The 15,219-nt window shown below is 44.2% G+C and overlaps 1 protein-coding gene across 2 annotated transcripts in view; it reads right to left on the bottom strand.

Moving 5' to 3' along the window:
* ZNF423 (zinc finger protein 423) overlaps window positions 1-15,219 on the bottom strand; it is a 334,984-nt gene that overhangs the window by 108,907 nt on the left and 210,858 nt on the right. Inside the window, exon 6 of one of the 2 annotated variants that reach the window (XM_066637032.1) lies at window positions 12,295-12,384. The exons of the other annotated variant lie outside the window; for it this stretch is intronic. Coding sequence (XP_066493129.1) covers window positions 12,295-12,384 — 90 coding nt within the window. The remainder of the gene's footprint in view (window positions 1-12,294; window positions 12,385-15,219) is intronic. 2 annotated transcript variants of the gene reach the window in all.

Below are 15,219 nucleotides of genomic sequence, written 5' to 3'. Positions count from 1 at the left end.
CCAACTGAAATGTTGGACAGCTGCGCTGTGCTGTGTCTTTCTTCCTTTTGATAAGTGTACTAATAATAACATGTAATGCTTGTATTGTGTCACTAGATGCCGCTATAATGCAGCAAGTGGCAACTAAATTCAAGCATTCATCTTGATGATTTAACAATGGTAACATAGGTTTCTTCCATCCTTATCTATGAGATGGTCTCTTCATGAATTGTACTTTAAGTAGAGAAAAAAATATTTGACACAAACCATCATGGAAGAGAAGCTGAGAAGTTGAATTTCAGCAACTTCATGAGAGGACCTTCCCAGAAAAAGAAATTGTTTCAAAAACAGAGATAAGAAAATTCTCATCTTATGAGTTACATTTAAATGATCCAAGATGCACATGGAGTACAGAATGTGACCAGCCGCGATGAATCAGACCAGTAGTCTGATATATCTCATCCTATATCCAGTTTCATTACAGAGGCCAACCACATGTTTTTCAGGAAATCCACAGAAAGGTATAAAGGTTACAGCCTTCCTCTACGGTCTCTCCTTCCAACAATCAATATTCAGAGATACACTGCCATTGAATCTGTAGGTTCCACTTAGCCATTAGGGCTAATTTAATTGCATCCATGAATTTGTCAAATCCCCCTCCCCCCCAAAAAAAAAAGTTTAAATACATTTAGTATGAAGTTGTCTTGTTTATCTTTGTTAGAGTCTTATGAGGCAGACCTGGTAACTTCAGGCAAAATGTAATTTAATTTACAGAATTGACTACTACCATTGCAGTGATGGCCACCAATTGAGAGAGAGAGAGAGAGAGAGACAGACAGACAGACAGACAGACAGACAGACTCAAAGTTCCATTCCACTGCAGTCTGATCCACTGGTTAACCAAAAAGGTTTTAACCAGTTTATAACTAGAACACATTAGTTTTTGACCAGAATTTTACTAATCACTGATTTATTTTCATACAAAAGCACAACATTTCATTAAATTAGAATTGTATTTGGCCTCCCCTTGAGAAAATCTTGATCCCTACCCATAGTGGGAAAGCTACAGGTACCTCAATAGGATTTATTTTCGATTGCAAATTGATTCCTTGCACAAAAGGTAAGAGGGCTCACTTTCTCTCTCATTTAAGCTGCCTCTGTAATGAAGGGCAGAGCTCAGGCCGGTTTTTAAAATTACTGCTGAGGATAATGATTTCTAATGTGATAAAAGGCCCTTAAAGAGGCATCACGGAAGGGAGCTAGCTAATTTACTTTACTAGGAGCCAATTTACACATAGGAAACACATATTAATTTGCATCGGGAATCCCAGCCTCCTGCCAACTAGAGGTTAAACTGCAACCACTAACCATCATGGCAATAGCTGTAGCGAGTCCAGCTCCTTTGGGGAGGCACTTCATAAATGGTGGTACCCTAGATTATAGTTAGATTCTTAATCGGGAAACAACTCAGGAGCAACTCTGTTAATCTGATGATTCCATTTGGGCATGGAAGTTCTGCCTCCCCATCCACTCTGAAAGAGGGAGCAGGTCCACGAGCCAAGGAGCAGAGAGACCACCTCCATTTTAATAGCAGAAGAATTCTGCAAATACAATATTTTCATTCGTTTGCAGAAGTCCCATCTGGGGTTCAAAATCAGGCTGAATATCTCCTACATGGTCATTCATGACTTAGGCCTGATTCAGCATGTGCAGCAGAATCAGATGGCAATGGGGTGGCTGATTTCTAAGGATTTAGGGTGGAAGACTGGAAACCTGATCAGCTATGCATATGAAATCTGTAGCTATTCAATGGAATTGTTAGATCTCGGAGGAATTTCAGATACATTCTTATTCAAGATGCGCTTCTCAAAATATCCACCACTTTAAGCATTCTGCTAACAGCACAAAATGAGGTCACAGACCATAGTGCCCGTATATTCTTACTAGTTTTCTAAGGCCCAAATTCTAACCAACTTTCCAGTTCTGACATAGCTGTACAAATGGGGCAGGTGCTGCATTCTGCAGTTGGGGGGAAGTCACAGAGGGCTCCTCAAGGTAAGGGGAATGTTTGTTCCCTTATCTCAGAGCTGCATTGCCCTTACCTCAGTCCTGGAAAGTTGGTTAGGATCGCGCCCTAAGTAAATTTGCTATGCTTTCCCTTCTAGAAACGAGAACACCAGGTAGCCAGTGCTGGCATCACTCAAATCAGTAATAATATCTCTTTCAACAACCATAAGTTAACTATATTGTTGGGCCTTAGGCTTGTTTACTTTTTCAATAAACAGAAGTGTTACCATTTCGTCTTTGAAATATTACTGTATAAAATAATATCCCAGATTCCCAAACTGGAGGGGAAAAAAGTCCCTGAACACATTCCTTCTAACCTGCACACTTCCCAAAAGACATCTGTTTGGCCACTGTGGGAAATAGAATGCGAAACCAGACAGGCCTTTGGTCTGATCCAGCAGGGCATCACTTATGATCTGGCAACGGTTTGCAGCCTCTACCTATTAAGTTGACATTTTAGAAAAGATAATCCTGCTTTCAAGATTCTCCAAGCAGCACCTGCTGTGATGTTTTCCAAATCTATTAATTCATCGTTTCCCAAACTGTGGGTCATGACCCAAGTTTTGGTGGGTCACAGATCCACCAAGACCAGGAAGCCGCAGAACAAAATGGCATGCGACCCAGAAATCACAACCAGGGCACACCTGCAAGCTCTATGGGTCATTCACCATATCAAACTGTGGTTCCCAAACTGTATGTCATGCTCTACTGTCATGACACACAGTTTAGGAAATGCAGCATGTTGTGGCCAATGATGAGTGAAGCATACAGGCACATCCCAGAAGCAATTTCCAAGTTCACACCATTTTATTCTGCAGCTTCCTAGACTCGGCAAGGCCCAGAACCACTGTGTAGCGGGTTGCCAAATTAAGACTCCTGTATTACCTTTATTACCTGGTTGACCATAGCACCAGACATGATGTTCCAAAGTGTGCTCCACAAATTTGCCTTATTACACAGTGCTGGTATGACCACCACTAACACCCCCACCATCATAGGCAGCTGAACCACAGCAAAAATCTGGAAATCGGGATGTCAGTCATCTGTGAAGACTGTTCCTGACCCATGACTGCAACTTAAAGTTATAAAATGGAGGTGCCTGGTGCCCCACTGGTGGCTGTAGCATTGCCCCTACCATTTGACTGTGCAAGATCCCAGTTCCAAAGTACACTCGGCATTCGCCAAAGTTCAGCTGCCTGTACAGGCACTAGAGGTGGCAGGTGGTGGGAATCAAAATCACAACACAGTACAGTATTCAGTAAGGCAGTGGCTCACACTGCATCCTTTGCTGCAAAGTGAAGTTGGCGGATTAAGCAAAAGAGAGTCCCCTGGTGGAGAAGTCCACACCAATACGAGGCCTCTTTATTTTCCTTTCGCCTCCCAGTCCCTTCCCCACCATCTCTATTCTAATGCAACCCATTGTTTTTAAACCTTGAACTGCCCTGAGTACACTGCTGAGGATAGAGTAAATATTAATATAGTAAATAAAGACATACTTGGGATTTATGCAAAGGGTTTTTGTGTTTGATGTGCTTCCCATGCATTATCTCAACCATTTTTGCAACAGCCACATAACAGGAAATCATACGCATATGAAGCTGCCTTAGGATGCAATCCTAACCACCCTATCCTGAGAGTAAGCCCCACTGAACAAAATAAGACTTACTTCTGAGTAGACCAGGTTAGGATTGTGCCCTTACACATATTAAGTCAGGCCACTGGACCATCTAGCTCCTGATGTCTATGCTGCCTGGCAGCAGCTCTCCAGGGGCCCCGAGACTGGAGGGTGGTGATGTCTGTCTCTCACAGCCCTGCCCAGAATGTGCACAGCACTGACCATGTGCAATGGTCACCATGGGGGGGGGGGTGCAGTAAGCAATAGCATTGCTAGAAGGTCCAAAACGCTTAATACAACAGGCGCCACCGTTTACTATGTAAGGGGCCCCTCACTTGCCGTCGGAGTCATTCTGGGTAGCGAAAGCAAAGTGCAGGTGCTTTCCAAACCAAATGGTATCTCTTGTGCATTGCTGTCACTGCTTGGAATGGCTCCAACGGCAAGTGGGCCACTTATATGTTGTGTTGCTGCACCGGCAGTACTTATCATTCCCCCCACTAGCTATGCTACCGGAAGTAAGACAGTCGCTTGTCAATTCTTGACAGAGGCGAGATTTGAACTGGGAAGTTTCTGATGACTTGACAGACAGATTCTGCAGTTCGATTTAATGCATGTCTACTCACAAGTCTGCTGCTCTAAGTTCAACAGGCTGACTCCCATTATGCTACACCAGATTTGTACATATCCTAAGACATGCAAAAGGAGGAAAGCGGAGAGGGAAAAGAGCCGTCTACAGACTTCGCTGTCTAGGAACTGAAATACCAATTGTCTTCTTTAAAATCTCAATAGTATTTTGTCAATATTTTTTATTACAGCAAAGCAAGTATAAATATTTTATTGTAAACGGAGGGCCTAAAATAAACAGCTTAGTAAATAGTTATTACGTTACAAGGAAGAGGGAGGGGGGGAAACACATCTGTGGAAAAATGTTTGCCATGTAATTATTCTTGCTAGCTTTCATTCGCTCTCAATGTGCGTCTCTCTGCCTGCACCATCTCGCTTGTTCTAAATCTTCTTCCTTGTTGCTATTATTAAAATCTTTAAAAGGTGCCAAATCTTAAATGAGGAAAAAAAATGATTTGCTAGAAATTATTCATATCACAGTGAGCCTCTACTAAACCTGGCAGGGGTGCAATATTTTCGGGGAAATTAACATAAAATATACAACTGCAAATTATCCAGGAAATAGCTATGTTCTTTACAACACGCATTTACATTCGGGTGAAGAAAAGCTAAAAGAAAAGTGTTCCACTTATCAGACAGAGCTGCAAACACTCTTTTCCAATGCTAGTTTTTAAAGGGGAAAAGTAACAAATTTTCAGAGGGAGCGCAGCCTTTAAACATGATATAACAAAATGTGTGGCTGGCCAAAAAAAAAAATCAACCTTAGATAATTACTGGAGACCACAATCAACAGTGGACCTTCTCAGGTGCTCACTGCAAGTCCATTTTTAGATTTATTTCCCCTCCTGGCATGCAAAATGCATTTCCTCTCCTAGACCTAACCCCTTCCTGCAAAGATGAAGAGACGAAAGAGAAAGAGAGAGAAGGAATCCAAACCCGTAATACCATGTAAAATGCAAATCTGGTTGTAAATATTTTATAAAATTGTTGCATACATCCCAAAAGCTATAGGTCTTAATTGAGTGGAGGCTATTTTTCCAGTCAATATATGGAAATGGAAAATGCTAATTCATGTTTTTCTACTTATGAAAAACCCTAGAGGACAGCAAAACCACAAATGCACTCAACTTTAATATTATAAATATAATTTGGCTCCCTCTTTATAATCCCCAGCGTCTTGGCTTTTATCTCCCAATGGCTACAGAGGAGGAATTCGCACAGGCGCTTTTACATCATCTGCACAGGAAGTCAACCTTCAAGCCCTGCCAGTTTGGCAGAGGAACAAGAGACCGAGCTGAGGACTTTGCAAACAGGAAACTACGATGAGATATTCCAGCACCGTTGCACGAGGGATGAGTCTTGGATGATACAGAGCCTGATGAAGGGCTGCGACATTGTGGAGAGAATCGCCTTCTGTCAATAAGACCAATCAAGCTTCAGAAGCAAGGCAAAGGCCAAATGTCTGTTACGTAAAGGGGTGTGTGTGTCTCTTCAACCAGTATATCAAGGTCCCAAAAAGCAAAGGGACAAGGAGAGGATGACAGTTCATCCAGAGTGGTTTCATGGTGTAAATAATGTATTATGGAAGGAAGACGCCTAGGAACTATTAAAACAGGGATAGCTTGGAGGAAGAGGATGTTGCAGCCACGGAGAGTCTTCCCATCTCCTCTCTACCTGTTGTGAGACTGGAAAGTGGTCAGGTTAATGTACTTCTTTCTGCACTATACCCATAGTTTGGCTATTTCCTTCTGCACAGAGTGAAAGGAGCTAGGAAGGAAAACATAAGCTGAGACCCACTTCCAATTTCTCTATATGTATGGGTGATGTGGGCCCTTCGTATCCACAGAGGAGCCATTCCAGAACTCCGCCCCCCCGATATCAAATTCCATGCATAACTAAAACAACGGGGGGGGGGGGAACACCTTGGCAAACTGGAAGTGCCTTTTAGAAGTCCAACGCCTCAGAAGGCCTCCTGAATGTAATTGGAAGGCTCTTCCCGTTGCACCTGGAAGGTCTTCTGAGGCCCTCCAGCCACCAGCTTGTATCTGTGCATATTCAAATCTGTGGATGCTGAGCCCACAGATAAGGAGGGCCATTGTAATCTGAATTTCAGTAATTCCCCCTAGTATCCCCCCCCCCACTGTGATTCCACATTAAATCAAGTGTAGATGGGCGATGACATGATCAAAGATGGAGTCTTAGATAAAAGGTGAATCGCCATGTTGGGGAAAGGACGCTCTTCTGTAATGCATCCAAAGCAACACAGTTTTGGTCGAATGTTCACAAATTGCAAAAATACGGGCAGTTCCCCAATTTGTGCACGCATGGCCCAGAACTGTGTAAGGCTACCAGTGCTTCCGCTGCTTTTGTTCTCAAAAGCTTTTGTTCTGCTGGAGGCAGGGCCAGGACCCAGTAGTTATGCCGGACCCTAGCCCCCATTCCTGGGCAGCTCGCAGCGGTTCCTGGCTGCTCTGTTTTGCTCGGATATGTGCCACCTTCTCAGGTGGCACAGATCCAAGTAGACCCATTGGGGCTGCTGCAGCTCGCCCCAGGATAAGGGGAAAAGTTTCCCTTGCCCCTGGTTGAGCCACAGTCAGCCCCAAACTTGCACTGGATACAGCACAGGCCCACCGGCCTGTCAACGCACGTTAGGATTGCACTGCCCATTAACTGATTTAATTTTGTTGTATGGGGAGTGATAACATTTTCCTACTTGATGATGTCACTTCTGGTCATGACATCACTTCCAGGTTAATGACATCACTTCCATTGGCTCTGGACAGTATCATTCTTAAAAGCAAGTCCTGGTGCTAAAAAGTTGGAGAATCACTGGTGTAGTTGAGCCACCCACAGCTTGCCCTCCTTGCACAGTGGAGGGGAGCCACCCATGGTTTGCCCTCCTGACCCACTGGAGGGGAGCCACCCACAGCTTGCCCTCCTGGCACAGTGGAGGGGGGCCACCCACAGTTCACCCCAATCCATACAAGGGGTGAACCACAAGCTGCTATCTCCCACAAGAGATGAGCAACAGCCTACCAGCCTCCCACCAGCTCTGGGAGCGCTGAAGGCAACCTGTGCTACAGGTGGAACCCCCACCCCCAAAAGCCCCTGAGCCAACCAAGAGACTGTTCAGCTCGGGGGCGCCTGGGGGGATATGCCACCTGCCCTATGCAGGGAGGAGGTGGGCCTTGCCCGCCTCCAACCTGGGACTATATACCACCTGAGCAACTCTACACCTACACATGCAGTCAGAAGGACTGACGTACTCCACCTTCCTACTTTATTCTCTTTCCCTTTGCCTCTAGCTAATTGCTTATTTCTTTGTATGTCACCTTATGCTGATTTGTGTCCCACTACTGCAATGCATGAACAAACTCATCCAGAAGCCAGACATGCTGGTGACAACCATGGAGATCACCCATGGAGGACCCCCTGGACCCAGGACCCACTACCGGAGGCTGCCATCGGCGGAAGATGCCTGGCCTGCCACAGCTAGCCACGTGCAAGGCGAGAGTGAGCACGTCTTGTTCTAGCCTTGAATCTAGTGACCTATGGACTTCCAGCCTACTACCTGTAACCCCCTGGAACGGACTTACATACCAGACATGAATGCTCTATTCATTGCTTATGACTGACAATACTTTCTCACTGTATGTAACCGTGTTTCAGGATCTTGTATTCTCTACCCAGTCGTTTTTCTGCTTGTAAAATTGAAACATTCTCTAATAAAAAGTTAATTTATTTGGTTTTCATCTTCTCTTGAAAGGGAGAGTCAGAAATGAACAGAGAAGGCAGATTTCTCAGGTGTTGATAAAACAAGAGTTGTTTGCCCTCGTCATACATCATGCTGCTGCTTCTTTGTGTGTGTGTGTGGGGGGGGCTAACCAAGCAAGTAGATTCCATGTACCCAACATCCTAATCAACTGTTTGAACAGGACCCCCATGCATACAGACAGAAGGTTCTGTCTATAGAACCTGCAGCTCCGCCCCATGTGCGGTCACTGAACACTCGGAGAAAATGCAGCATTAATATCTGAAAGGGGTTGTGATGCACTTGCTCTCGCGACACACTGAACTGCCTGAGTTGCGTAAAAGCTGACAGGCAGGAGCCCCTCCCAAGAGTGCATTTTCTTCAAGGAACTGAGGACTCTCCGGTATCTCCAAACAATTTCAGTGTCAATTCCACTCTGGAGGAAAAGAGTTGAAGCCCCTCACTGATGAGCGTTTTAAGGCTACTAAATATTTCAGCTGGAGGGGTGTGTGTGACATGTTAAGTTGTTTTGAAATCCCCAGTTTGTGCTTATCCCCCTAACCCTCGACACAGGTTACACCACAGGTGCAACAAGAGTTTGGGGGAACCAATGTTTTCATAAAGACTTTTGGCAGGCAAAGCCAAGCGCTGCACCCCTCATTGCGCCATTTGAGACTAACAGCTCCAAGTGGACCGTAAGTCGAAACCTGGAAAATCTGTAAGTGTTAAAGACTGTGACAAGAGATATTAATGCCTCCCACATTGACTCAATAAATCAAAACTGATTTAGAGGAACTATTACAGCTTATGACAAGAACCCACACTTCACTTTAATAATTCCCTATTAACATATTTAACTGTGGGCTGTTTAGTTTAAACATTCCTTACTATTGGGTATATAAGTAATTAGTGGCTTTTAAAAGATACATTAATGTGAGAGAGGGAGAAAATATATAAAAACAATATCTGGATTTTTCAACATTAAAAAAACCAACAATTACAAATTGTTGAGAAAGACAGGGTGGTACAGTTGAGTGTGTTGCTGCTGAATGGACTTGAACTCAGGGTAGGTATTAAGAAGTTGTGATTAAGACTGCGAGTCAACACTGAGCATGAGAGATGAGTCGGAGGACTCAGAGTAAAGCTGTGATATTTCTAGTCGGGTAGAAAATGTGATCTAGAGCAAGGGTGCCCAAACCCCGGCCCGGGGGCCACTTGCGGCCCTCGGGGACTCCCAATCCGGCCCGCAGGGAGCCCCCAGTTTCCAATGAACCTCTGGCCCTCTGGTGACTTGCTGGAGCCCGTGCTGGCCCAACACAACTTCTCTTAGCATGAAGGTGACTGTTCAACCTCTTGCATGAGCTGTGAGACGAGGACTTCCTCCACTGCTTGCTATTTCACATCTATGATATAGCAGTGGCAGTGAAGGAAAGGCTGGCCTTGCTTTAGGCAAGGTCTTTTATAGGCCTTAAGCTATTGCAAGACCTTCATTCATTCATATAAGTTCTATCTCGAATATATTCATTTATGTAAATCTATTCAAATTTGAAATGTAAATGGATTCTTTTTTTCACGGCCCCCAACACAGTGCCAGAGAGATTATGTGGCCCTCCTGCCAAAAAGTTTGGACACCCCTGATCTAGAGGTTGCGCTGTCACCTTGCCTAGAAATCTAAGCAGGATCAGCTCGGGTCTAGCCTTGGATGGGAGACCGGAAACTGCTGGCAAGAGCAGAAGAATGTGGAGGAGTGTAGAAATCAGCTGGAAAGAATGAATAACGCCTTGAAAACCAGCCTGTTGATGTGATTTGCAGAAGCTTGGAAAGCATAACACTTGTAAAAACCCCATTAGAAAAAATGGGATTTATGGTCAGCTTGCCTACATAAACCAGCTTGAGTCTATGAGAAAGGCGGTATATATATCTATAAAAGATTGTCTTAAACAGTGGACAAACACAAAAATGAATAATAGGTGACTGACTTCAAGCTGAAGAAAGAAATAAAGTGTACAGGGAGATAAAGAGCCAGGCACACACAAAATGACCACATTGTGAAGGCCATTTTAACTTCCTGCATCCCTTAGCAGCTGTTTCCTTAAGCTGGCCACATGTAGACATTTTCCCACACTGTGGATACACATTCTTCACACTATGCAACCCCCCCACGTGTGTGTGGTTGGCTACTGCACATGCACAAATTGCAATGTAAAAAGGACACTCACTAAAGATAAGAATTCTAACGCACAGTACCAATGTGGCCACTGTTTTGGGCACACATTCCTACAGCAAAGTGCAGAAACACCTGCAGATTTAATTAGTTTAGAAGCTTGAAATCTGGGAGGAGGATGGGACTGCAGTGATAGGAGAAAAGGCCATTTTAGGAGAGGCACCCTGGCCTCTCCAGTATGAGGGATCCAAGGATGTATATATATCGCTCTTGTACTCAGCAATATAGGAAGTGGGGGTGCCTCTGTTTGTAGTACAAATCTGACCACCCATGTCATTAAGAAATATACACTTAGAGATTTGGCCTACTGAATATGGATGTTGACTAGTTGGTTCTACACAAACAGTACATTTGGGTTATTTTATGTTTTCAATTCTTGTAACAGAGATGAGACTCTTGATATAACTTGCAAGTTTTATGATGATTGCCTTATTGGGTTCCTCCCATAATTAACATAGGTTTAAATAACATGGCTCTAATAAGCCAATACAACTCTCAGAAAGGGGATGGATAGCAATGGTTATGTCCCCCATGCAATCTGTGTGTGAGAGGGTTGTTACTATGCCCAACACCCTGAGAAGAGGAAGAGCTTCAGATAAAGTTGAAAATGACAGAAAGTAAGGCAGACTGCAAAGGAAAGCCACTCTCAGAAACAAGCTGATCCAGAGAGATGGAGTTGATGAGTCCCATCAGTGTCAAGCACCTATTGAGCCGATGGGAACAGCCTGGTAGTCAGAGCTCAATACCAGCATGACACAGGACAGCCAAGAAAAGTATTTTCAGATATTGCCTGCTGATCATTCAGTTGGAGATAGCTTTAAACAAAGATGATTGGGAAAACTATAGGAGAACCATTACTTATAAAATGTTTACCAAAAGGATCAGCTATTTTATTCAGTACTAGTGAGAAAGAAAGCACCCTCTAAAGTAATTTTTTAAAAGGACAAAATGTTGGAGGTGTAATCATCCTCCTGCAGATTTTACTCACATACATTCTAAATACATAGAACTATCCCTCAGGCGAACTTGGAAAGAAAGTTTTCAGAGTCCTTCCTGTTGAGCCAAGTCAACGGCCACCCTGGATGGGCAGAGTCAATTCATTATCTGGAAAACCTCCACTGCCTGGAGAGATTCTCCACCCTGTAGCAGTTTCCCAGGCAGAGCTGGGTTTGTGGGGCTAGTTTCTGACACTGTCTCATAATAATGGGTCAGAATACTAATGGACTGACAATGACATGTACTCGCATAACTAAGCCAGGGCAGGGGGGTGCATTCTCCTCTGTGGCGGAGGGGTAGTCTTCCACCATCACCACTGGGGGTTGACAGAACTCACCAGAGGTAAACGGTGAATGCTGTGAAATGGGCCCTCCCTTTCTCCCATCCTGATCTCCGCATGTGAGGAGGGGCTGACTGCACAGGTGGAGGGGGTGTCATTGTATCATATAGCCTCCAGGTATCCGCTCCCTTAGCTACACTACAGATTATATGCCATATCAACCCAATGCATGAGTTGTATCTTAAAATTATTAGATAAAGAAACAATCCTTGATTGCTGATCTACTGCTAAAATCCTCATCACTAAGAACTAGCACAATATTAAAACATTACCTATTTCTATAAAGATTGCATTACAAAAGCTTATACATTGCGCAAACAACAAACGTTACTGAGTTGGTGAGGCTTAGAAATGGGAGACCAAAAGAAAAGAACACATCTAAAAATATGGCATCCATTTACCTATTTCTGGAAGCTTAAGCACAATATTGATGTAAAGATTTAAATTTTGTTTTCCCGCTTCGTAACCTGAATCTCAGTTGTTCCCCTCTGAAGTTATAATAATAGTCCGGAAAGAAATGGCTATGCATTTTTTCCCCTTTATTTTAAGATAACAACAAACATATCAATACAGGAATAAAATAAACTGAACAGCTTGTCAACAAATGCTGTCTTAGCAAGAATTTGCCACAGTGGTTTTGAAAGTGGAGGGATTTCAGCGGCTCTTTTAAAACATGAATACCGTACTGTATCTCCTACCTGAGACAGTATTTTCCATAATCCTCCTCTCCAGTAATCCAGGAGCTGGAAAAGAATGCAAGACCTCACCATTTGGGGCTGGGACTGCACCTACAGAAGACAGGAGGCAAAGAGACTCAACTCCTCCCCACAAGGCAAGGAGCTGCTCATGGATGAAGTAAAAACAAAATCAAGAAGTGTGCAGAGGAAATGTGAGGAAGTGGCTGAGTCAAGAGAAGGCCAAGAAGAAAAAATTACCCTCCTTCATCCATGGGATCAAAGCCTCCAAGACCTCATCATGGAGAGGAAAAAAAGGAACACAGAGAAGCATGCAGTAGCCTCCTACCTTCTTACGGCAACTGTATGCTAAAAGCTGAAGTCCAAAGGCTAATAGGTTTACACAGTTCCGAAATTGTGTATCACAATGACCTGGGGCATTGTGAGGAACTCACTGGGGGGTTGCAAGCAGGAGGCTCGGTGTGGCAGGCAGAACTCCCGCATGCGGTTCTCATGCACTTTGAAAAACCCACCTGCCCACTCAGAGGCTCTTACAGCCACTTGTTTGGTGGCTGCAGGCCTCCAAACCAGGAAGTAAGTTGCGATATCATCGCCTGATGCAAAACGCATCATTGACATTTACTTTTAGGTTCCGAGCTGCGGAAAGGAGTTGCACGCTGGGTAAGTTTTGGAAATACTGGTTTATAGTACGTAAAGGAACTAAAAGTAAGTAAAGTCTATGGTATGTAAAGGGGAGCAAGGATGTTCTCAAGTCAGCCTTAGACACCGAAGATTCAGGTTCAAATCCCTGCTCTCCCATGAAGCTTCAAGGGGATCTTGGGCCACTCACTATCGCTCAGCCTCACAAAAGAAGGGAAGGGCCACATACACTGCCCTGAGCTCCTTGGAGGAAGGGAGAAAAAAATGTGGAAAATGAATAATATTCTGCTCTCACATCCAAAAGTGACTACACCACTAAAGGGGACGCGGCAGCACAGTGTAGCCATTGTGCCTTCTGTCCCACCCTGTTTGCATCAGAGGCGGCCATACCAACACTCATCCAGTTCCAGGGAGTCTGTTCTCCAATCTAAGGTCTCTCAAGTGTAGCAACCACCTGAACCAATCTGTGGAAGGGGGCCACACTCCTTGTGTTTTTACCAGGGCTTGGCTAATCCACAGCCTTCATACTGCCTGCCAATTTCAGGAACCACTGTTACCTTCCACTCCTTATTGTACCTGAGAAGGGATCCTAGGTCTGAGCACTGTCTATGGAAGCCCACTTAACTGAGCCCCAATGTCAGGCCATGACATTTGTGGTTCAGGGTCTGGAGTTCATGACTCATTCCTCCACAGATTTGTTCTGTTTCCCAGTGAAAGGTGTGTTTAAGAGGCAACCACTTCCTTCATTACTAGGGATTTGAAATGAATAACATGGTAAATTAAAAGGGCAATTATTCAAAACTTATCATCGCATTTGAAAGGAGAAAAAAGCAGACTCCATGCACCAGGTCTTTATTATATATGCGCTGCTGGGGGAGAAAGAAAAATTAAAATAAAATTGACTAAGGAAGGAAGTTCCTTGAGCAACCAGAAGCGTATCATCCTTGTTGACAAATGGGTTGCCGTTTTCTACTTTAAGTTTCTCAATGAGTTTAGCAGCAATAGAATAAAATCTGCAATAAAGACCATCTCTAACGGGCAGCCTTGTAGCTTAAAGGACCACTTTAAAGTCTCCCTGAGGTTTGCAGTTCAATTTCGGTTGACCTTTAATTAAAGACAATACACCAAATTGACACCAAGAGAATTAAAACTACAATATAAATTCAGGCCTGTAACTAGCATCCAAATAATTTTTTTGTTTGTTTGTTTTTCTGCTGGGTGCCCAGCCAAGTTGTACACTGAACATCGTTTGAATCCTAACACCGGCAACCTAATAAAACTTATTATTGATCGTTAAGAGGCAACAAAGAAAAGTTTGGCCAAGGTAGTGTGCCTGCCCCTTGCATCAGTGATCAAAGCAAAAGGGGAGCAAAAAATTAGATAGGTCTTTGCTCAGAATCTCACAGCCAGAAGATTTTAAAGAACACAAAGAGTAACACCTGACCCACTCTGGCCTACTGGCACAAGGAGGCTTCCTGGGGGGGAGGTGGCTCTGTCTCTCTGTGCTCTTGTGGCCAGAGCATGGAGGCCAACATGCTGTTTAACTTCCCTATCCATCTGCTGCAGGAAAGGATGCTGACAAAGGTGTACTAGCTTCAATGGTGCAAGTGATACTGAATCTAGATGTGATCCACACTGTCTTCTCTGTCTCTACGAACAAGGAACATTCAACAATTTGGCCAGGGTTTGCCAAACTGAGCCTTCCCAAGTCTGCACTTCTTTCTGAGCACAAGTCGACGGAGCAGTAAGGTTAGGGAATCGGTAAGTAAGGTTAGGGAGCAGTAAGGGAATCAGCAGTAAGGTTAGGGAACCTTACTGCGCAGTAAGGTTAGGGAATCTCATAAGAACATAAGAAGAGCCCCGCTGGATCACGCCAAAGGCCCATCTAATCCAGCTTCCTGTATCTCACTGTGGCCCACCAAATGCCCCAGGGAGCACACAAGACAACAGGTACAACCTGCGTCCTAGTGCCCTCCCCTGCATCTGTCAATCAGAGGCAGCTTGCCTCTAAAAACAATCTCATGCTCTTCCATGCCCATGCTCCAGTATTTCCAGACCCATGGTGTTCTAGGCTGCTATTGTCTCTGACCCACTCCCTGAGACAAATAAACACATATGCTATCCCTGCTCCTTAAATGGTATACAGACCCAAGCAGGGAAATGCTTCTGAACACACATGCAGCTGCCTTTAAAGTCTATCATACCCCAAGGCCAGTTGTTTCTGTGTTCTTCCCAAGCAAGGAACAAGAAGCATTGCTGGAAATTAACATAGACTGCAAAACCATCCGG

Source organism: Tiliqua scincoides, chromosome 9, assembly GCF_035046505.1.
Source record: "Tiliqua scincoides isolate rTilSci1 chromosome 9, rTilSci1.hap2, whole genome shotgun sequence".
Classification (NCBI taxonomy): Eukaryota; Metazoa; Chordata; class Lepidosauria; order Squamata; family Scincidae; genus Tiliqua; species Tiliqua scincoides.
Note: the sequence above shows the minus strand (reverse complement) of the source record. Positions and strands in the feature narration are given on the sequence as shown.